General features: G+C 36.1%; 1 protein-coding gene across 8 annotated transcripts in view; it reads left to right on the top strand.

The window, feature by feature from the left end:
• The window catches only part of DOCK7 (dedicator of cytokinesis 7), a 226,890-nt gene that overhangs the window by 34,028 nt on the left and 168,725 nt on the right, over window positions 1–24,137 (top strand). For all 8 annotated transcript variants that reach the window (XM_030324340.2, XM_030324339.1, XM_030324338.1 and 5 more), the window contains exons 3-9: window positions 99–274; window positions 463–531; window positions 5,043–5,172; window positions 5,268–5,480; window positions 5,825–5,910; window positions 14,595–14,661; window positions 16,048–16,197. In XM_030324340.2, coding sequence (XP_030180200.1) covers window positions 99–274; window positions 463–531; window positions 5,043–5,172; window positions 5,268–5,480; window positions 5,825–5,910; window positions 14,595–14,661; window positions 16,048–16,197 — 891 coding nt within the window. The remainder of the gene's footprint in view (window positions 1–98; window positions 275–462; window positions 532–5,042; window positions 5,173–5,267; window positions 5,481–5,824; window positions 5,911–14,594; window positions 14,662–16,047; window positions 16,198–24,137) is intronic.

The raw sequence follows: 24,137 nt of genomic DNA, 5'->3' as shown, positions 1-24,137 counted from the left end.
TTTAAAATAATAAATTTCTTTTGCTTAAAGTATAAAATTTTCACATCCACCTCTTCTTTTCTACTCACCTCTCACACCCATCCCTCTTTATAAAATAGGTGCCCCTTACTGAAGCAGTGGATCCGGTGGATTTGGAAGAATACCTCATTACTCATCCTTTAGCTGTGGATTCTGGGCCTTTAAGGGATTTGATTGAATTCCCTCCAGATGACATTGAAGTTGTTTATAGTCCTAGGGACTGTAGAACCCTTGTTTCAGCTGTACCTGAAGAAAGGTAAGGAGACATTTATCTATTTTTGATTTTAGTGTAACTGGAAAGATTACCTTTCTTGATTTTACTTGGGTCATATTTCTTGTGGTGGTGGTGTTTCCTATTATATGACCATGAACTGCAGCAACCAAATTCACAGACATCAATGCTTTCCTTACTAAATTACTAACGTATTTTCTTTTTTGAAATAGTGAAATGGATCCACATGTTAGAGATTGTATAAGAAGTTATACAGAAGACTGGGCAATTGTGATCAGAAAGTAAGTCATATATTTATTATAACATTAAAAAATACTGAGTAGGATGTATAAATGTATTAAGGTAGATTAATAATAATTATGAGACCTGGAGCACCTGGGTGGCTTAGTTGGTTGAGCTTCTGACTTCAGCTCAGGTCATAATCTCCTGGTTCATGAATTCAAGCCCCACATTGGGCTTGCTGCTGTCAATGCAGAGCCCTCTTCAGACCCTCCTCTGTCCCTCTCCCACTTGCTCTCTCTCAAACATAAATAAAACTTAAAAAAAAAAAAATTATGAGACCTGAAAATTCATTTGAAAAAACAGTTGAAGAAGCAAGAAGAACCTTTTGTTTATAGATATGTTCTGCTTAGGAGTTCTGCAGTTACGGCTGCTTACTTCACTTACTTTCCTTGTAAAACAATATGTTTGTCAGTAGTATTTCTGTCAGGTCATTAATAACTAATAATACATAATTATAATAACTTATAGTCTAATTCTTTTGGGAATTCATGGGTAGGTATTGATGAATAATTTGTATTTCTCAAAAAGAATCCAGTTTATTGAAACTTAAATAGTTAAGTTAAATTGAATAGCCTGTTTTCTAGATCAAGCTGTTTGAAAGGCCTCTACCCTTTATTAACTAACTAAATATTTATAGATCCTTGACTTGTACGTCTAATCAGGTAAATATTTTTAAAAAATAATGTTTTGTTCTCCCACAAAATTTATTTTTCTAATGGATGGTATTTGAGATATCAAATCAGATTAAGAAATAAAAGTTTCCTTTGCTTTTTAATTTGCATAATTAAAAGTCTTCATACTGAAAATTCTTAGCCTTATTTTATTTTTCTAAAGGAAATATAATGACTGAAGTAGTGGAGAATTCTGTTATGACATAGTTTTCAAAAATGAAGTTATCTGTGCTAACTTGTACTAGCAACAGTGATGTATCCTTTGCTTATTGTTTTGTCCTTATGGCTGCTGTCTTATTTCACTGGGTTTAATATTATGTTAAGCATCACTTGGGGATACTGCTGACATGCTTTTTAGTTTTAGTGTGACCTAATAAAAGCCAGTCTGTTACCCTTTATAAAGAAGAGCTGTTTTTATGAACTTACAATTTTGATAAGGATTTCAATAACTAGATTTATTAGTGAATAAAACTGTTTCTCTGTCAAATAACTGAAAAATCTTTACTTCTATGCATGTATCTTGAAAACTTCTAATCAGAAATCTTAATATAATATAAACATTAATCTCAGAATCATGGAGTCTGCTACTTAACTCCCATCATGGGGTGCTGACCTTGGTTTAGACAAAGAGGTAAGGTAGTTAACATTTTTGGGTACTTACTATGTGTAGGGCATTTTATTGGGCACTTTATCTCAGTTAAGTTTCCTACAGATAAGATTGTTGAGGCTCAGAGCAGTTAAGTAACGTCTTTGAGGTCCCACAACCAGAAAATAGGATAGCCAAGATTAGAAGCTAGGAGCATCAGATTCTAATGCTTACATTTTTTCTGTTACATCAGATATTATTTATTATTGGCGGTATAGTAAATGGCAAAGGGGGTACTTTTATTGGACTACAAGTTTTAAAGTATCCCTGAAAGATAGAAGATAGGTGTGATTGGAACATAAGAGGAAACCATAATGCAGAATAATCTAAGGAGAAGATATATGAAGAAGCCTTGGTAGCACTTTAAGCTCAGAAACAGTGAATTGAGGCAATGGAAGGGAGACCTCGGGTAACTGTTTGACATTCGGTTACTTTGAAATCCCCTGTACCCTGTTTATACAGGAGTGGCTGCTGCAGAGGTATCTGCCTCATTTTTAGAGCATCTATTATGGGTCTTGAGCTGTTAATATAGTGGCCAGGGTGGGCATGCCATGGAAGAAGAAGGAACCCTTCATACCCGGAAAAGTAGATACTGGCAGATTCTGCCTGGCAGCATGATTTGCTTCTTCTCCACAACCACCGGATATGGGGTGAGCGAGGCAGATACAGTATTTCCAGACAGATATGGGGTTATAAATTTAAAAATGAACACAGAACCCAAAATTGCCAACTATTTGATGAAGATCAGCATGCTTCAAAAGAATTATCAAACTACAAATAACAGAACTAACAATTGAAAGTTGGCAATAGAGCGGCGCCTGGGTGGCTCAGTCAGTTGAATGTCCACCCTCAGCTCAGGTCATGATCTCACGGCTCGTAAGTGTGAGCCCTGCGCCGGGCTCTGTGCTGACAGCTCAGAGCCTGGTGCCTGCTTTGGATTCTGTGTCCATCTCTCTGCTCCTCCCCTGCTCGTGCACTGTCTCTCTTTCTCTCTCTCAAATATAAATAAACATTAAAACATATATATATCCTCAAGGAGACATGAAAGGATATGGTAATCGTGTAAAAATCAACTAGTTATCTTTGGAAATTAATATTTTATTCAGCGAAAACATATAAAAAACTCAGCAGATGGTCTTATTGGCAAAGTGGACATCATGACCAAAGGGTGGAATAGTAAGCCAAAAGGTATGGTGGAGGTAACTCTTATGGAGAAAAAAAACGTAGGGTGAGGGGGATGGGGAGAGCCAAGAAGAGGGGCTGAATTTCCTACTTTGTAGAACTAATCAGAAGAGACCTTACTAATAAGGTGAATTTGAGCCAAGACCTGAAGGAAGTAAGGAAGTGAGCCCTTTGGATTTCAGGAATGTATTAGGCAGAGGGGAGAACAGCATATGCAAAGGCTCCATACTGGAAGCATGCTAGGGGTGTTCAAAGAATAGCAAAGAGGTCAATGTGACTGGAATAGAATAAATGAGGGAGAGAATGCTGAGATATGAGGTCATAACAATGGTGGTGTGTGTATGGGGTTGGATGGGTAATCCTGTAGAGTCTTATCATAGCAACCAGCCGGAGGTCAGAGTGTTAATTTATAAGAGTATTGATTGGGGTACCTGGGTGGCTCAGCTAGTTAAGCATCTGACTCTTAGTTTCGGCTCAGGTCATGATCTCATAGTTCATGAGTTCCAGCCCTGTGTTGTGCTCTGCGTTGACAGCATAGAGCTTGCTTGGGATTCTCTCTCTCTCTCTCTCTCTCTCTCTCTCTCTCTCTCAAAATAAATAAATAAACTTAAAAAAAAGAAGCTTTAAGAAAAAAGAGTATTGATCATGAATCATGTCATTCTCAGCTCTTTTGAATTTTATACTGCCAGTTAATTTTTTAGGACATAAAAGAGGCAGAATGCAACACATTTCTTTTATTAGAGCAGCTTAGACATGCAACTTCACAAATTAAGGCACTTTAAAAATTTCATGAAAGAGTAAAACATCTGCTTTTGAGTAATACCTTTTATGTTATCACACTGAATATCGTTATTTTAGTTCTTCCAGAGGAAAATGCTGTCTTTTATTTTGTGATTATGCAGTGATATGATCGTGTGGCTGCTATTTTAATATCTTTAACAACAAGACACAATATGAATGATTCATATCAAGTGTGATTCCTTACTATTTCATAAATTCACTGGTGGCAAGAACCATATCATCCTCTGGTAATCATAATTGTTTTTGCTCCAATTAAAATTTCCCCCAGTTGGGCTATATGAAGTGTGGAACAGTAATTGCTCTTGGATCTTGGTGTCTGTTGAATGCTCTTGGATATTGGGTTTTTAGGCAAGAAGGTTACATTAATTTCAGAGTTATTCTAAGTCTAATACATATATTACGTAACAATATATGTTACGTAATATATGTATGCAGTGGTGGAGATCTTGCTGTTTTTCATTTTAAAAGTCTGCAGCCTTAGGGGCACCCGGGTGGCTCAGTCAGTTGAGCATCCAACTTCAGCTCAGGTCATGATCTCCCTGTTCCTGAATTTGAGCCTGTGTCAGCTCAGAGCCTAGAGCCTGTTTCAAATTCTTTGTCTCCCTCTCTCTCTCTGACCTTCCCCCGCTTGCTCTCTGTCTCTAACTCTCTCAAAAATAAAAATAAACATTAAAAAAATTTTTTTTAAAGTCTGCAGTTTTAGCTTGTTTAAGATCATTTATACATAATGAGATATAGGAACTTTTTTGGCTATTTGAAATTTTAAGATTCAGTGCTTTATATTTTTCTGCCTTTAAAAAATTTACATTGTTATGAATGTAATACATATTTTCTACTCTCTCATTTTATTCTTTAACCTGGTTTCTCATTCTTTCTTTTTACTGAAAAGAAAAAAGTTCTCTGAATTGAAAGTACAACTCTGAATTGAAAGTACAGCTTAAGTTATATATACATGGTTCCCATGGAAAGAAGGAGAATATAATTTACTTCTGGAATCTCATTATCTGTTCTCTAGTTGAAATAAAGGAACTGTGAATGGAAGTCTTCCTGATTGATCACTCTAGTTAAATGTTTGACACAATCAAAACTGCTGGGATGTATCCTTATTAATGTAAAGAAGTAATACAGAGAACAGTGGGCTTATTACATCGTGATGAAAATGAAAAATTTCCAAAAACTGATATGTATTTAACTATTTTATTTTGAATAGATATCATAAACTGGGAACAGGATTTAATCCTAATACATTAGATAAACAGAAAGAAAGGCAAAAAGGTTTGCCAAAACAGGTCTTTGAATCTGATGAAGCTCCAGATGGCAACAACTACCAGGATGAGCAAGTAATACTTTTATTTTTAAATTATTACAAGAAATTATTTTAAAGTAGTTTATTTTTTAATTTCTTAATTAATATATTTAATGTTTTGCACGACAGGATGATCTTAAAAGACGTTCAATGTCAATAGATGATACTCCAAGGGGTAGCTGGGCCTGCAGTATTTTTGACTTGAAAAATTCGCTTCCTGATGCTCTGCTTCCTAATTTACTTGATCGAACACCCAATGAAGAAATAGACCGTCAGAATGATGACCAAAGGAAATCAAACCGTCACAAGGAACTCTTTGCTCTGCACCCATCACCAGATGAGGTATAGATGTTTATATATAAAGAAGCAGATGATTATTAAGATAGATATTTTGGGAATATCACATAAAGTATTCTAATAATGTAGGGAATAAAACAACTGAAACATAGGTATAACTTTTAGTAAATGAAATATATATATTATGCTTAATATATAACAATATAATTTCTATGAATTGAACACATTTAGGATCTAATGAGTTCTCTTTGAGGGTAAATTGGTCCTTATTTTCTCTGCTCAGTTGTGAAGACTAAAAGTATTAGATTAATAAAATAAGTTTTTAGAAAATTATAAAGGGTTGACATATGATAAGAATGTTCATTTTAGTATTGCTTGTCAATTTGTAGGAAGAGCCAATAGAACGACTTAGTGTTCCTGATGTGCCCAAAGAGCATTTTGGTCAAAGACTTCTTGTAAAATGTTTATCACTCAAGTGAGTATTTATTTTGTTTACTGTATAGCTTTTATTTTTCAAATAACATTTTGAGTATTAGTATAACAAAATCCTAGTAGATTTTATGCTTGTATTTGTGTCCTTTTGAGAAGTATTGTTCTTCTGTATGTAATTTTAAATGCTACTAAGCATTAAAACTATTGTATGAAGGTAAGCTTTAAGAACATTTTTGGCTCACAGGTGAAGATGACTTTTTGTCACAGCTATATAATTAGTCTTAAAACTTGAACAAAAATTTGCTGAATTTCTTGTGTTTACCAGACACTGTACTTGGCTTGGAGAATATAAAGGCAAAGTATCTTTTCCCTTAAAGACTTGATTATACAAGCCTACATGGTAGGCTTTGTGGGTGTTTTGAAGATTCTGAGTTTATATATTTTTCTTTATGTAAAAAAGTTAAATGACTTCTGATCTAACGTCATTGAAGTGATAATGTCCTGAATTTATATTCTTCACAAAGTGCTTTATTTTATTTTAATTTCTCTATTTTAACTCATCTTGTCTTCAGTGTAATTCTATAAGATATATATTATTTTCTTCATTTTACAAATGAGGAAATCAAGATTCAAAAGCATTAGCAGAAGTGAACTGACTGGCATGCTCACTGTTTTGCACCCAGTAACTGAAAAAAAAAAAAAACAAAACACCTCGATGCTGTTTTCATTGTATCATGTTAATATTATGGTTAATTACCAGTTCTGACTTAAGAAAAAGGAAGTTTTAATACGTAGAACTTTCTAAAAGGAGCAACTCATAGGGACAGACCACTTCTGTGTCTGGATAACTTAGGCAGTTTTCTTCCTTTGAAAGCTAAGGCATTATGTATTTAGTTAGATTTATCTAGAAAGTTGTTAGAGCTTTAGTGCATTGAGTCTTTTGAATATCATATTCTTTTTTTGTTTTTTTATTTGCTTTTTTTGACAGCTTTCTTATGATATAATTTAAATATAAAATTCACCCTTTTAAAGTCAGTGGTTTATATGTTTTTATTTACTTAAAAAATTTTAATTCCAATATAGTTAACATACAGTATTATATTATCTTCTGGTGTACAATATAGTGATTCAGCAGTTTTGTATATTATTTATTGCTCATCATGATAAGTGTACAGTTAACCCCTTCTCCTATTTCACCCATCCTCCTTCCCTACCCACCTCCCCTCTGGTAACTATCTGTTTGTCCTCTGTAGTTAACAGTTTGGTTTCTGGTTTTTTGTTTGTTTTTGTTTTTTTTTTTAATTCCACAGATGAGTGAAATCATATGGATTTTCTCTTTCACTGATTGAATTATTTCACTTAGGATTATATTCTCTCTGTTCCTTTCTTTTGCTCACTTCTTTCATGATTTGCTAGCTTTTTTTTTTTAATTTTTTTTTTTTTTAACGTTTATTTATTTTTGAGACAGAGAGAGACAGAGCATGAACAGGGGAGGGGCAGAGAGAGAGGGAGACACAGAATCTGAAACAGGCTCCAGGCTCTGAGCTGTCAGCACAGAGCCTGACGCGGGGCTCGAACTCACAGATCATGAGATCATGACCTGAGCTGAAGTCGGACGCTTAACCTACCAAGCCACCCAGGCGCCCCTGCTAGCTTTCTTTAGTGATATACTTGGATCCCTAGCTCTTTATTTTTTGCATATCTGTTACTGGGTTTTGATTTGTGGTTACAATTAAGTTTGTGTATAACATCTTATGACTAAGCAGTCTATATTAAGTTGCTTGAGTTTGAACCCATTCTTTACCACCCCCCCCACCTATGTTTATAAAAGGTATCCTACTTTACATCTTTTTATTTTGTGGATCCTTGACTGAGTTTTACAGATATATTTAATTTTGCTGCTTTTGTGCTTCCTGCTTTTCTTATTCCTGCTTATGGTCTTTCCTCTCAAAGAATCCCCTTTAAAATTTCTTGTAGGGCTGGTTTAGTGGTCATGAATTCCTTTAACTGTTATTTGTCTGGGAACCTCTTTACTCTCATTCTGTTCTAATGATAGCTGGATAAAGTGTTCTTGGCTGCAGGTTTTTTTCTTTCAGCACTTTGAATATATCTTGCCATTCCCTTTGGCTTGCAAAGTTTCTGCTGAACAATCAGCTGGTAGCCTTATGGAGTTTTCCTTGTATGTGTGTAACTTTTCTTTTCTTTTGCTGCTTTTAAAATTCTCTGCTTTATCGCTGCTTTTTGCCATTTTAATTACAATGTGTCTGGTGTGGACCTCCTTGGGTTGATTTTGTTGGGGGCTGTCTGTGCTTCCTCAATCTGGATTTCTGTTTCCTTCCCCAGATTTGGGAAGTTTTCAGCTATTATTTTTTCAAATAAATTTTCTGCCCCTGTTCCTTTCTCTTCTTCTGGGATTCCTGTAATGCAGATGTTATTATGCTGGATGGTGCTGCTGAGTTCCTTAAGTCTGTCTTCATTTTTTATTTTGTTTCCCTCTCTCCTCTTCAGCTTGATTGCTTTCCATTTCTCATTCCTCTAATCCTCTAATCCAGGTCACTAATCCTTTCCTCTGTTTCCTCTAGTCTCCTATTTATTCCATCTTTTTAGTTTTAGTTACTGAGTTCTTCATCTCTGATTGGTTCTTTTGTATGTTTTCTATCTCTTTGTTATGGGTCTCACTGAGGTCCTCCACTTTTTCTCAAGTTCTGTGAGTATCTTTATGACCATTCCTTTAAATTCTCTGTCAGGCATATGACTTATTTCAGTTTCGTTTAGCTCTCTTTTGTCCTGTTTCTTTCATTTGTGACAAATTCCTCTGTCTCCTCATTTTGTCTAACTCTATGTGTCTGTTTTTGTGTGTTAGGAAAGTTGGCTATGTCTCCTGCTCTTTCAAGTAGTGGCCTTAAGAAGAGGTCTTGTAATGCCCTGCAGTGTAGTATCCCCTGTTCACCAGATCCTGGGTGATTGAGGAGGTCTCCTATGTGTCATTCAGGTGTCCTGTCAGGGCTAAGCGGCTTTTGCCTTTAGTTTGTCATCTTTGATGGTTCTCTTTGCCTCTTGTGGACAGGATTTTGTCCCTTTGTTGTTAGTGGGTGAATCTAAGGTCGCCTTGGGCTTAAGTTGAGTCAGACCAGGTATTTGCCAGAAATGTAGCAGCACCAAACTGCTGGACACCTTCCATGTTGTCTCCTGAGAAGCTTTCGTTGGTGGACAAGGCCTGCAGTCAGACCAGCTGTCTGCCCCAAGCCCCCTGCTGGGGCCACAGGGGGACTGGTATGTTTGGTTATTTTTCTCTCTTCCCAGGGTAGGAGTCGCTTTATAGTAGTGTTGGCTCCTATCAGGGCTGCTTGCACACTGTCAGGCTTGTGGCACCGCTTTGGACGGGTTCTGCCAAGGGATATTGCAGGGGGCAGGTCTGCAGGAGAATGCAGAGGCATGGTGTGCTCTTAGCAGTTTAGGTGCAGGTGTTGGCAGTATGCTGGTTCCTGCAGATATTTAGGTTGGGGCATCAGGGAGGGAAAAGGCACCCACCAGCTCCTTTGCTCCTGGAGAAGTCTCTCAATGATCCCTGCCCCTCCAGCAATGTTCTGAGATTAGTAAACAAATCTTCCTCCTGAATACACCAGGAATTTTTCAAGGTGATACTTCTGTGCTGTAAAATCTGAGGGACTGTTTGTTGTGCTGTCTCATTAAGGGTGGGAACTCAGTTTCATTTTGCCCTCCTGGCTGATTTTTAAAATTCGAGGTGTTTAGCCTCACTGTAAGAACTCACAAAATTTGGCCTCTCTGATTTAAAAAAAAAAAAAAATTAAAAAAAATTTTATTTTGAGAGAGAGAGAGAGAGAATGAGCAGGGGAGAGGCAGAGAGAGAAGGAGACACAGAATCTGAAGCAGGCTCCAGGCTCTGAGCTGTCAGCATAGAGCCCGACACAGGGTTCGAACTCACGAACCATGAGATAACCTGAGCTAAAGTCGGATGCTTAACTGACTGAGCCACCCAGGCACCCCTGGCCTCTCTGATTTTCAAAGTCACATGTTACTAGTCTGCCCCTCTGGGTTCCCTGTGCCGGGGTGCTTAGTGAGAGTCTCATTTTGTTTCTGCATTTACTGTTTCCTTCCCTCCTGTGGATGGTCCTATGGGTTCATTTAGCTCCTCACCTGCTCTTCCTCCTTCCTTTGATGTGGCCTCTTCTCTACATTTAGCTGTGGAGAGTCTGTTCTGCCAGTCTTTGGGTTGGGTTATTTACACTTATGTGGGTGTTATCTATGGGAAGAGGTGAGCTTAGGGTCTTCCTACTCCACCATCTTCCGTGGAAGTCTAACATCAGTGGTTTTTAGTAAATTCAGAGTTGTACAACTATTGCTGTGACTAATTCTGAACATATTCATCACCCCAGAGAGAAACTTCATACCTGTATTAGTTTGTTCCAACTACCATAATAAAATACCATAGACTGGGTAGCTTAAACAACAGAAATTTATTTTCTCACAGTGCTGGAGAGTGGAAGTTGAAGTTCAAGGTGTTGGTAGGATTGGTTTCTGATGAGAATTCTCTTCCTGGCTTGTAGATGGCCATCTTCTTCTTGTTCCCCGATATGACCTTTTCTTTGTTCCTGCATGAAGAGAGAAAGTTCTCTGGTGTTTCTTTTTCTTTTTATAAAGACACCAGTCTTTTTGGCTTAGGGTCTCACCCTAATTTTGTCAGTAGTGTGTTTTGGTAGGCCTTGGAGTGATTAAAAATTGCTTTTTTGGAGCGCCGGTGTGGCTCAGTCGGTTAAGCACCTGACTCTTGATTTTAGTTCAGGTCCTGATCTTGCAACTTGTGAGATCAAGTCCTATGTCGGGCTCTCCACTGACAGCGCAGAGCCTGCTTGGGATTCTCTCTCTCCCGCTGTCTTTACCCCTCTCCTGCTCTCTCAAAAGAAATAAGTATTTTAAGAAAAGTGTTTTTTGAATTCTCAACATTTCAAATAAATGAGCACTTAACAGTGGGGAAAAAAGCAACCTTTTTTGCAGCTTGGTGCACTTGCATTGAGTATCTGGTGCTCAAATAGTATTTCTTGACAAACTCAAGCACGTGTATGTTTGGTTGCCTGGGAGTAGCATAGTATGCGTTTTTTAAGTTTTCATACTGAATGTATGAGAGGTATACATTTAAAAACAGAAAAGAAAAAAAAATACAACCATGGCAGTCCCTTTGTATAATGGAAGAGCCTTTTGAAACATTAAAGAAAAAAATGAAATGATGTATCTCATTTAAAATATTCTTGTCATGCATTAGTAGCTTTTCTTAATGTGAAGCACACTTGTTGTTTCCTCAAGACTTTTAACCTTTGTTCATCATACTAACAAGAGGGATCTTTAAATAGTGTCCAAGAATATCATAGAGAAAGTTATTATGCATGAATTTTATGCTGCTAAATTACAAAATAGGGTACTCGTTTTCTGGATAAGCAGTTAACATTTCTCTTATCTTTGATCCATTTTTGCTTATTTTATCTGAATCTAAAATTTATATGAAAATGCAAAGGGCTGAAAGGAGGCAGGGAAGTTTTGAAGCAGTTTACAAAACAATAGGTATTAATACTTAGTATAAAGCTACAGTAAACTAATTACCTAAGACGGAAGCTAATGAAGACAATATAGCACTGACATACAATTAGAAAATTAGTCCAATGGACTAGGGCTAAAAAATAGACCTATGTGTGTATTTTTGATTTATAATTACAGTGGCACTACAGTAGCCCCCCTCTTCTCCATGTATTCAGTTACCAGTGGTCAACTGCTGTCCAGGCGCAGATGATGATCCTTCTGACTTATCAGAAGATCAGTAATAGCATAACTCTATGTCACAATGTCTGTGTTATTTACCTCAGTTGATTTCATACGTAGACATTTTATCAGGTCATATCATTGTAAGGAAAAGGAGGATTAATATAATACAGTAAAGTATTTTGAGAGAGAGAGAGAGAGACTGCATTCACATATCTTTTATTAAAGTATGTTGTTATAGTTGTTCTGTTTTGTCATTAGTTATTGTTGTTAATCTCTTACTGTGCCTAAAGTATAAATTAAACTTTATCACAGGTAGCGTATGCATTGGAAACAACATTGTATATATGGGTTTCAGTACTGTCTACAAGGTTTCAGTCATCCATGGGAGGTGTTAGAACATATTTTTTGCAGATAAGGGGAGACAACTATATAGACAGTTGGGAAAGGTAATCTTTTCAATAAATTGGCAGAACAGTTGGATATCTGTGTCTCTCTGTTTCTCTATCTTTCTCTGTCATACAGAGGGAGAAGATGTTTTCAATACATTCACTTGACAAAGCATCTGTATACAGAATGCATAAAGAAGTATAAATAGATGAGGAAAATGCCAAACAAAAAATAGAAAAATGGCCCAAAAGAGAGTGTCTGTGTGGTCATAAATAGATGAAGATGCATATTAAAAGTCCAGTGTGATAACAGATACCCACTGAAGTTGCAGAATCAGAAAGAGTGACAGTAACAAGTGTTAGAGAGTTTGTTCAGTAGGCTTTGTAGAGGTTGAGCCTTGTAGACAGTATCACCAAAATTTCTATTCTTTTGGCTTCTGGGTTGGGTTCTGCTAAGAGAGACATCAGCAGAAGTCAGAGGATGGAAGAGAGTGAAATCAGTGGTATTTACTTATATCCTTTTACTCATTCCCTGCTAGGTCATGTTGATTGGTTGCCTTCTCCTCCAAAAGCCAGTGTTTCTGTGAAAGCCCCTTGTATACCTGTTCTTTCTCAGTTTTGGTTTACCACTTCTAAGGTCTCCTTTAGGTCAAGGATTGGTAATGACTCCCTGCGATTGTTGTCTCCAGAGAATTGTACTCTCTCTAGTTGTTTTCCTAAATCTTATCGGAATCTTTGTGAATCCCCCTTCATTCAACTCAACCAAATGCGACTGTGTGTTATCTCCTGTAAAGACTTTGATACTCTCATGACAAAAAAAAAAAAAAAAAAAAAGAACAATGTAGAACAGGGTTTTTATAACCTTGGCACTATTGACATTTTTGTCTGGATAATTCTTTGTTGTCAGAGGCTCTCCTGTACAATGCAGAATGTTTAGCCACAGCCCTGGCCTCTCTACTCACTAAATATCAGTAATATTCCTGCAGTAATGATAACTTAAAATGCTTCCAGACATTGCCAAATGTCCTATTGGGGGAAAAAATCATCCTTTATTGAGGATCACTGCTCTAGAGTTTTAGTTAACCTCATGTTACATATTATTCCCTTTTTAAAAATATTTTTAATTAATTCATTTATTTTGAGAGAGAGAGAGAGAGAGCTAGAGCGTGCAGTCGTGGGGAGGGACAGAAAGAGATAGAGAATCCCAAACAGGCTCCATGCTCCGTGTGGAGCTCAACATGGGGTTTGACCTCACAACTGTGAGATCATGACCTGAGTTGAAATGAAGAGTTGGGGGGCGCCTGGGTGGCGCAGTCGGTTAAGCGTCCGACTTCAGCCAGGTCACGATCTCGCGGTCCGTGAGTTCGAGCCCCGCATCGGGCTCTGGGCTGATGGCTCAGAGCCTGGAGCCTGTTTCCGATTCTGTGTCTCCCTCTCTCTCTCTGCCCCTCCCCCGCTCATGCTCTGTCTCTCTCTGTCCCAAAAATAAATAAAAACGTTGAAGAAAAAAAAAAAATTAGAAATGAAGAGTTGGGTATTTGACTGAGTACCCAGGTGCCCCACATATTATTTTATTCAGCAAATAGTTACTAAGTGTTTACCATATGTAAGTCAAGTTCTTGGAAATGAAATTAGACATCTTGATTTAAGCATACAGTTATAAAATACATTTTTACATATTCATATAGTGAAAATTTGTATTTGAGAATTAAAAAGCATGGTTAGATTAATATTTATAACAGGGAAATATACCCGTAAAATATGAAGCTGAGAAAGCAGACTACTAAATATACAGTGACACACTTCATTTAAAAAAAAAATCCAGGGGCGCCTGGGTGGCGCAGTCGGTTGAGCGTCCGACTTCAGCCAGGTCACGATCTCGCGGTCCGTGAGTTCGAGCCCCGCGTCGGGCTCTGGGCTGATGGCTCAGAGCCTGGAGCCTGTTTCCGATTCTGTGTCTCCCTCTCTCTCTGCCCCTCCCCCGTTCATGCTCTGTCTCTCTCTGTCCCAAAAATAAATAAACGTTGAAAAAAAAATTTAAAAAAAAAAAAATCCAGTTGGGGCACCTGGGTGATCCAGTCAGTCAGGCGTCCGACTTCAGCTCGGGTCATGATCTCAAAGTTTGTGGGTTTAAGCCCTGAGCCACGTGTTGGGTTCTGTGCTGACAGCTCAGAGCCTGGAGCCTGCTTTGGATTCTGTGTCTCCCTCTCTCTCTGCTCCTTTCCCACTCACACTCTGTCTCTTTCTCTCAAAAGTAAATGAATGTTAAAAAATAAATCCATTTACTAAGTGCAATTATACATAGACAAAAGTCTAGACGGATAGGCACTGAAACTGTTAATTTTGGTTCTCTCCATGTGGTGGAATTTTGTATGCTCCTGTTTTTCTCTGAAATTTTGAATGTGTTTTCTTAGTTTTTCACATTGAATATATGAAATTACCTAATGGAAGTAGTGGTTGATTTAGACTGAAAGATATACTTGCAAAAGTGTTTCAGAAGGAGGGGTAGCATAGATGGTATAGCACAGATGTAGAAATGTTAAACTAATTGCTTTTTTTCTTAAAGGTTTGAGATTGAAATTGAACCTATTTTTGCAAGTTTGGCTTTATATGATGTCAAGGAAAAGAAAAAGGTAAGATTATATGATTTGAACATAGTCTTTTGTCACATTCCTAGGTTTCAGAAACTTGTTTTCAAGTTGTTTTATAAGTAATAATTTTTTGAGAATTGTTAAACATGATTATTTATTTATTTTTATTAAAGTTTATCGAGAGAGAGAGAGAGAGAGAGAGAGAGAGAGAATGAGCAGAGGAGAGGCAGAGGGAAAGGGAGAGAGAGAGAATCCCAAGTAGGCTCTGTGCTGACAGCAGAAAGCCCAACTTGGGGCTTGAACTCATGAACTTTGAGATCATGACCTGAGCTAAAACCAAGAGCCAGATGCTTAACTTACTACCCATACAGTCGCCCCTAAATATGGATCTTTTCAAAAGAAAATAGAAATTTAATTTATTAAGACTTGTTAAACACATTTTCTTACTATAAAATAGTTTAGTTGATACCTAGTTTTTATTTAATGGAAAGAATTCCAAAAGCAAATAGCAGAAGCAACTTTCTTTAAAATTAAGGAAAAGTTAGTACAAGAAAGCATTTTAGGCAAATAATGTATAAAGGATTAGAATCATTATAAAGTTTTGTTGATGTGATTTAAAAATTCACACTAGCTAAAAAGATCATTTATATATGCTTGAAGTCTTTTAAATACTGCTTTAGTTTTACCATTGTATCTTTATTACACTTAGGAGTCTTTCAGAGGGCTATCTCATGCAGCATTTCTTAAATAATGTTTATTTTTTGAGAGGGAAAGAGAGAGAGAGAAAGAAAGAGGGCACAAATAGCGTAGGGGCAGAGAGAGAGGGACTCAGAGAATCTGAAGGAGACTCCGTGCTGTCAGTGCAAAGCCTGAGGTGGGGCTTGAAGCCATGAACTGTGAGATCATGATCTGAGCCAAAATTGGATGCTCAAGTGACCAAGCCACCCAGGAGCCCCTCATACAGGATTTCTTAATATTCTAAGCTTAATGTGTGGTAGAAACTAACTACTTTCAGTGACTTCTACTGTCAACATATTATAGATTTCTGCTGTGGAACTCTGCCCCAGCAACTTGTATTTGCTAAATCAAATTCGCTAAAATATTATTTGTATAATTCTTTTAATTCTCAATTTGAGGTAATTCATCTCAATAATTTCTTTGTGTACTTTATTACAGGTTACATTTCTAATCAAAAGAGCTTGGGATAGAGTTCTTTAGAATATATTTCTTGTATATTTCTCAGATAGTTTTGTATATTTCTTTTTGCTTTCATTTAGACATATAAAGATTGGTCAATGAAATATATGATATACAGTATGTTGGTGTAATGTTGTAATATCTGTAATATTTTAAGACTGAGTATGCTTGATATTTGCAAAATGTACAGATTTTAAAATTTAATATGTGAATTTTTGGTTTTTTTTTTAGATTTCAGAAAACTTTTATTTTGACCTTAATTCTGAGCAGATGAAAGGATTATTACGTCCCCATGTACCACCTGCTGCCATTACCACTTTGGCAAGATCAGCTATTTTTTCTATCACTTATCCTTCCCAAGATGTTTTTCTTGTAATAAAGGTAAGAGTAATGTTAAATAAATTAGTTTGTTTGTGTAGTGTCTGTATATTTGTCTCCCTATTAATATCACAAGGTTTTTAAGGGTAAGGATTTTATCTTCATGCATTTTTTTTGTCTTAAAACTTCTTAACACAATACTGGATGTAGACTGTAGTCTACCTAAAAAAAACTACCTAAGTTTTTTTCTTTTTTTTTTGAGTGGGAACTCTATTAGGGTTCTCCAGAGAAACAGATCAGTAGGCTGGAAATACACACACATGTATGTACACACATACAGGTAGAGATTGACTGATTTTAAGGAATTGGCTTGTGTGATTGTGGGGGCTGGCAAATTTGAAATGTGTAGGGGGTTGGCAGGCTGGAATTCAGGTAAGAGTTGGTATTGTAGTCTTGAGTCTGAATTGGGCAGCAGACTGGAGACTCAGGCAGGGTTTCTGTGTTGCAGTCTTGAAAATTACTTCTTTGGGAAATTTCCATCTTTGGTCTCAAGGCCTTCACCTGATTGGATGAGGCACACTCACATTGTGGAGAGGGTAGTCTGCCTTACTCTACTGATTTAAATGCTGATCACCACTAAAAAATACCTTTACAGCAACATCTAGGTAGGTTTGATCAAATAACTGGGCATTATAGCCTACCCAAGTTGGCATATAAAATTAAGTATCATAGGAGCTTTATTATGATGTTATCACTTAGTTTCTAAATTATATAAATACTAATATCTAAATCATTGAGGTCACGGAATATTATGATTTGACTGTCCTCCAATTAAGAATAAGGATTACAAACATAGGGAAGAATAAAAAACGAGGCCAACTGTAAAGCAGACTCTTAACTATAGAGAACATACTAAGGGTTGCTGGAGGGGAGTTGGACTGAGGGATGGGTTAAATGGGTGACAGGTATTAAGAAGGGCAGTTACTGTGATAAGCACGGGGTGTTTTATATAAGTGATGAATCTCTAAATTCCACTCCTGAAGCTAATATTATCCTATGTATTATCCTATATCCTATGTATCCTGACATTTAAATTAAAAATTTGAAATAAACAAAGCAAAATAAACACAAAAACTGAATAAGGATTATGAATTCTAAAATCTGAATATTATGAAGCTGCTTAGCTTAAGTTGAGGAATAATTTACTATAACTTGACCTTGACTTGAAAGAAGCTTAAAATATATTCATTAATCATTTTATCTTTATTTATATAAAATTATAAAAGGTAATGAATTTTACAATAAGGTTATAAAGTGGATTGTCATGGAATGAATCCTGTTTACCCACAGGAATAATGTCCTAATTTGTCGACACATTCCCATTGAATTCAGCTTAAAATAGATCTTAGCTACAATGAATCCTACAAGCACAGATTTAGCAGCAGTGGTCTTCAGAAACTCAGAATAAAGTTCTAAAGATTAATACAGTTGAGAAATACTGTATATACAAGTACCTTTACATGGGAAAATAGTACATTTTCATAAAAATAGAACATATTTAAGGAAACGAGATGAAAAGATACAGCTGATGGTTCGAATATTGACTGCATGAAAATGAGATTATTTAGTGACAAGATTTGGTTGAGAGTGAACAGTTTAGATAGGATTAAGGATAAGAAACATTGTAAATGTTCAATATGAGTAAATAGGGAGATAAATCAATGTACATTCATATGATGGGATACTATGGCAAATAAAACCACTATTTGGAAGAAATTTTTTTTTTTTAATGTTTATTTATTTTTGAGACAGAGAGAGACAGAGCATGAACGGGGGAGGGTCAGAGAGAGGGAGACACAGAATCAGAAACAGGCTCCAGGCTCTGAGCTGTCAGCACAGAGCCTGACGCGGGGCTCGAACTCACGGACCGCGAGATCATGACCTGAGCCGAAGTCGGCCGCTTAACCGACTGAGCCACCCAGGCGCCCCTGGAAGAAATTTTAATGATATAGAAACGCATGTGTGATATAACATTCAGTGAAAAATAAGTCTGGCACAAAACTCTCTATGGAATGATCTCAATTGTGTAGAATATATATGTACATAAAAATATGTATATACGTAGAAAATGACTTCCCTGTAATTTCAAAAAAATGAACAAGTTAAAATATTATTAAAAATTTAAAGGAGATGTATTTGGGAGGTTTTGCTAAATCACTTGTGGTACAGCAGGATGTTTTTGTTTCTTGAGAGGAAAAATGCCATTGATCTGTGTATTGGTGAGCTCCTGCTATTCAAGAACAGAAAGAGAAAATCCCAGTGGCATGCAACAACAAACGTTTGTTTAGGTCATGCATCCAAGTTGTCTGGTGGTCAGTTGATGTAGGTTGTACTCTCCTCGAGGTGGCTGTGCTTCTGAAACCGTCTTTTGGTTGGTTGGGGCTCATTTGATTCAGCTGGAGCTGTACTTCTTTGTGTATTGCTTTTCTAGCAGGCTAGCTTGGTTTATTCTCATGGTAATTGCAGAAATGCCAAAGAGCAGACCCCCCTGCACAGGCACTTTTCAAGCCCTTGGTTGCATCACACAGGCTAACATTGTATTGGCCAAGACAAATCATATGACAGAACACAAAAGCAAGAAGTTAGGATATATACTTGGCGTCTTTATTCAGAGGAATTCCAGTGTCAGGTAGCAGTGAGGGGGGGTAAAGGAACGGTGAAGAATTGGGGCTATTAAGTGCAATCTATCACTGTCTGAGATACGGGAATTCTGGCTCAGCCAGGATTAGGTCTTCCTTGCTCATTTTTGTGTCCTGTTTATTAGCATACTTTCTGGTAAATAGGTGAAGGGGTAATATCATTGTGTTTGGATTATTGTTTATGGAAGACTGACATTTTAGAGAACAAAAACAAAGCTCTTTGAAAGAAACCCACAAATAGATGAAGAAAAACGTGGGTTACAATAAGGTAATGATAACAAAATAAGCTTAATTTAATTTAATTTTTTATTGAGGTGTGACATAATTACAGAAAATACACAAAAGTCATAAATACATGATTTAATGAATTATCCCCAAATAAATGCATTATGTTACCACCCACCCATGTTAAGAAACAAAATGTTACCAGAATCCCAGAAACTGCCCATGTACCATTCACCGCTCCTTTTTTTTTTCCCTCAAAATTTTTGCTTGTTTTTGAACACTATGTTAATAGGATCCAACATTATATATATTTTGTGACTTGCTACATGATTGTGTGATTATACTGCTGTATGCAACAGTTTTAAATTCATTTACATTGCTGGAACTCCTGGGTGGCTCAGTTGGTTAAGCGTCCGACTTCAGCTCAGGTAATGATCTCAAAGTTCATGGGTTTGAACCCCATGTCAGGCTCTGTGCTGACAGCTTGGAGACTGCAGCCTGCTTCAGATTCTGTGTCTCCTTCTGTCTCTGTCCCTCCCGTGCTCATGCTCTGTCTGTCTCTCTCAGAAATAAATAAACATTAAAAGATAATAAAAATAAAATTCATTTACATTGTTGTTTAGTATTGTATGAATATATCATAATTCATTTTACTGATGATAGACATTTTGGTTAATTTTGTGGTTTTTATCAGAAATTCTGTAAATATTTGCATTCCATGAGGATAGACATATGCATACATTTGTATTTAGTTTATTCTTGGGAGTAGAATTGCTAAGTCACAGAATATTTGTATGTCAGATTTGGTAGATGCTATCAAATAAATGTTTTCAGTCTCTGTGATAGTTGCATTCCCACCAGCAGTGAATAAGAGTTTCAGCTAGTCATACTTGATATTTATCAGTTTTTTTAAAAATTGAAGTATAAAATATGTACAATGAGATATTTACAAATCTGGAGTAAACAGCTTGGTGAATTCTTCCATGTGTATTTGCCTGTGTAATCACTCTTGAGCTCAAGTCATAGAATATTTCCATTGCATTATTACTCTGGAGGGTTCTTGTGTTTCTCTTTCTAGTGACTACCCCTGCCCTTCTAGATAACTAGTATTCTAACTTCTGTCACCATTGTTAGCTTTTCTTCTTCTTGAAGTTCATATGAAAGGAATGATAACAATGAGTCTTCTGTGCCTGGCTTCTTTCACTCTATATAATGACTGTGAGAGTCCTCCATAGGAGGAGAGCCACCCAGGTGCCCCTAGAGCCTTTTTTGGTTCCACTGGTCTATTTGTCTTTTCTTGGTACCACTACTATACTGTTTTCATTATTGTAGCTTTATAATAAGTGGTGTATTTTTTTTCCAGCTTGACTTTTTACATTTTTGTGTAAATTTTTACTTGTCAGTCTCTTCAACCCCTCAGTATAGGCATGCTCTCTTTCTCTCAAGAAATAATGTACTGAGATGTTGACTGGCATTGCATTAAATATATAGATCAATTTGAGAAAGTTGACATCTTTAAACTATTGTTTTTCAGTCAATGAACATGATATATTCCTTCATGTTTTTAGGTCTTTTCCTCTCATATATTCTTGGTGATTTGATATTTTTGATTATATTATAAATGGTATCACTTAACATTTTTCATTTTAAATTATATACAAAATTTCATTTGTCACTGGTATATAGAAATTGTTTTCTTTGTAAGCTTTGTTTACAATTAGCAATATGCACAGGGTGTCCATCTTTATTAATTTTTACATGCTGAACTTATGTACATCTAGATCAAGATGTAGAATATTAGCAAATGGCCTTCTTTGTGCCCTTTCCTACTATACTGACTTTTACCGTATCTTGGCCTCTTTTGAAACTTCATAGGAAAGGAATCGTATAGTATAAATTCTTGTCTCTGGTATTCTAAAGAATTATGTTAAGATTCATCTAGGCTTTTTGCGTGTAGCAGTAGTTGTTTTTAATCCTATATAATATTCTGTTATATGAATATATCACTGTTTTTCCATTCTCATTGTTGGACATTGGGTTTATTTCTACAACCGGTTTCCCTACATGGATATTCCAATTTTTACTCTTTTCAACAGTTTTTGAGAATATCAGCTGCTCCATTTCCTTCTTAACACTTGCTATCATCGGATTTTATTGTATTTGACATTTAAATTTTATTAATTTTGTTTTATATTCTGGTTTGTATTTTATTTCTGATATGTTTGTTATGTTATATCAATTTTTTTAAGAGTTTATTTTTAAGTAATATCCACATCCACTATGGGGCTTGAACACACAACCCCAGGTCCAAGAGTTCCATGCTCCACTGACCTAGGCAATCAAGCGCCCCTCAATTTTAGTCTATATTCTGTGATGACTAAGAATGTTGAGTGATTTATTGGCTGTTTGGATATTCTGTTTTATAAAGTACTTATTCAAATAGCTCATTTTTAACTTGTTTGTAAGTGATTTTTAATATAAAAAACATGAATTTTAAGTGTATGTAGGATACATATGTTTCACGTGAACAAATATATACACTTGTGTAATCCTATCCATTTTATTGGATTATTTTTATTTTATTTTATTTGTAAGAGTTTTTTGTCCTCCACTTGCTAATTTGAAGTATCAACTTTATTTGTGCTAAATTCCTACAAGGAATTATCACAATTCCTACAAATCAGGTATGCTTGATTTGGTTTCTGGACTTTCACCCTATTTTATTTACGTTTCTTTTCTTTTTGAAAATATTAAGTTATATAGGGTTAATGTGAGACATTAAATTAGAAGTGGAGAAAAAAATTAGAAGTAGAAACTGTTGCATTGGTCACTCAATACTGTTTTGTGAGTTTTTTTTTACTTTTTTATTTTATTTATTTATTTATTTATTTTTTTTTTAGTGTTTACTTACCTATGTTGAGAGAGAATGTGTGCACAAGCAAGGCAGGGGCAGAGACAGAGAAAGAATCCCAAGTAGGCTCCACACTGTCAGTGCAGAGCCTAAAGTAGGGCTTGATCTCACAAACTGTGAGATCATGACCTAAGCCGAAATCAAGAGTTGGACACTCAACCAATTGAGCAATTTTTAAAAAATTGTTAATTCTGTACATTGATATTATATTAGATGACTTTATCTCCTCTTATCAGATTTTGCCAACCACCAGTTTGCTCTCTTTCTATGAATTTGACCTCATATACTTCATATGAATGGAATCATAGAGTATTTGGTTTTTGTTTTTGTGTGTGACTGGCTTATTTTACTTAGTATAATGTCTTCAAGGTTCATCAAGGTTGTAGCTTGTTTTAGGATTTCTCCCTTTTAAAGGCTGAATAATACTCCATTGTATAATATTTAATATATATATGTTTGTCCACTCATCTCTTTTTTTTTCAGTTTGTCATAACCTATTTACCTAACTTTATTTTTTTATTATTTTTTTAAATATGAAATTTATTGTCAAATTGGTTTCCATACAACACCCAGTGCTCATCCCAAAAAGTGCCCTCCTCAGTGCCCATCACCCACTTTCCCTTCCCTCCCACCCCCCATCAACACTCAGTTTATTATCAGTATTTAAGAGTCTCTTATGGTTTGCCTCCTTCCCTCTCTGTAACTCCCACCCCCCTTTTCCTCCGCCCTGGTCTTCCGTTGAGTTTCTCAGGATCCACATATGAGTGAAAACATATGGTATCTGTCTTTCTCTGTATTACCTATTTCACTTAGCATAACACTCTCCAGTTCCATCCACGTTGCTACAAAAGGCCAGATTTCACTCTCATTGCCAAGTAGCATTCCATTGTGTATATAAACCACAATTTCTTTATCCATTCATCAGCTGATGGACATTTAGGCTCTTTCCATAATTTGGCTATTGTTGAGAGTGCTGCTATAAACATTGGGGTACAAGTGCCCCTATGCCTCAGCACTCCTGTATCCCTTGGGTAAATTCCTAGCAGTGCTATTGCTGGATTATAAGGTAGATCTATTTTTAATTTTTTGAGGAACCTCCACACTGTTTTCCAGAACGGCTGCACCAGTACGCATTCCCACCAACAGTGCAAGAGGGTTCCCGTTTCTCCACATCCTCTCCAGCATCTATAGTCTCCTGATTTGTTCATTTGAGCTACTCTGACTGGCGTGAGGTGATATCTGAGTGTGGTTTTGATTTGTATTTGCCTGATGAGGAGTGATGTTGAGCATCTTTTCGTGTGTCTGTTAGCCATCTGGACGTCTTCTTTGGAAAAGTGTCTATTCATGTTTTCTGCCCATTTCTTCACTGGATTATTTGTTTTTCAGGTCCACACATCTCTTGATAGACATTTGGGTCGCTTCTGCCTTTTGGCTTTGTGAAAAGTGTTGCTATGAACATGAGTGTACAAATAATGGTTTACATTTTGCTTTTGATTCTATTGGATATATACTTAAAAATAGATTTTCTGTATTGTGTGGTAATTCTATTTTTAATTTTTTGAGGACCCTCTGTATAGTTTTCCATAATGGATGTACCATTTTCATAATCACCAATAGTGCACATGAGTTCCAGTTTTTCTGTATCCTTGCCAATGCTTGTTATTTTTTGTTTTATTGATTGTAGCCATCTTGATGGCTATCAAGTGACAATCTCATTGTATTTTGATTTGCATTTACCTTATGATTAGTTGTGTAGAGGATCTTTTCATATCCTGTTAGCCATTTTTGTATCTTCTTTGGAAAAATGTCTATTCAAGTCCTTTGCCATTTAAAAATCAGATTAAAGTAAAACCTTGGATTGTAATTTGTTCTGTGAGTGTTCCGCAAGACAAACATTTCTAATAAATTTTAACTTGATAAATGAGCAATGTCTTGCAATATGAGTTGTACATGATGCTGAACGTCACATGATCACAGCTGAGCCAGTGGTTCTTCAAATTTGCTTTGATATCTGAGTGCTTTGGATTACAAGCATATTTCCAGAACAAATTATGCTTGCAAACCAAGGCTTACTGTATTTATTTTGTTGTTGAGTTGTAGAACTTAAAAAAATTATTCTGGATATTAACTCCTTATTAGATACATTATTTGTATATATTTTTTTATTT

The sequence above is a fragment of the Lynx canadensis genome, chromosome C1 (assembly GCF_007474595.2).
Source record: "Lynx canadensis isolate LIC74 chromosome C1, mLynCan4.pri.v2, whole genome shotgun sequence".
NCBI lineage: Eukaryota > Metazoa > Chordata > Mammalia > Carnivora > Felidae > Lynx > Lynx canadensis.
The sequence above is the reverse complement of the archived record's forward strand: the minus strand, read 5'-3'. Positions and strand labels throughout refer to the sequence as shown.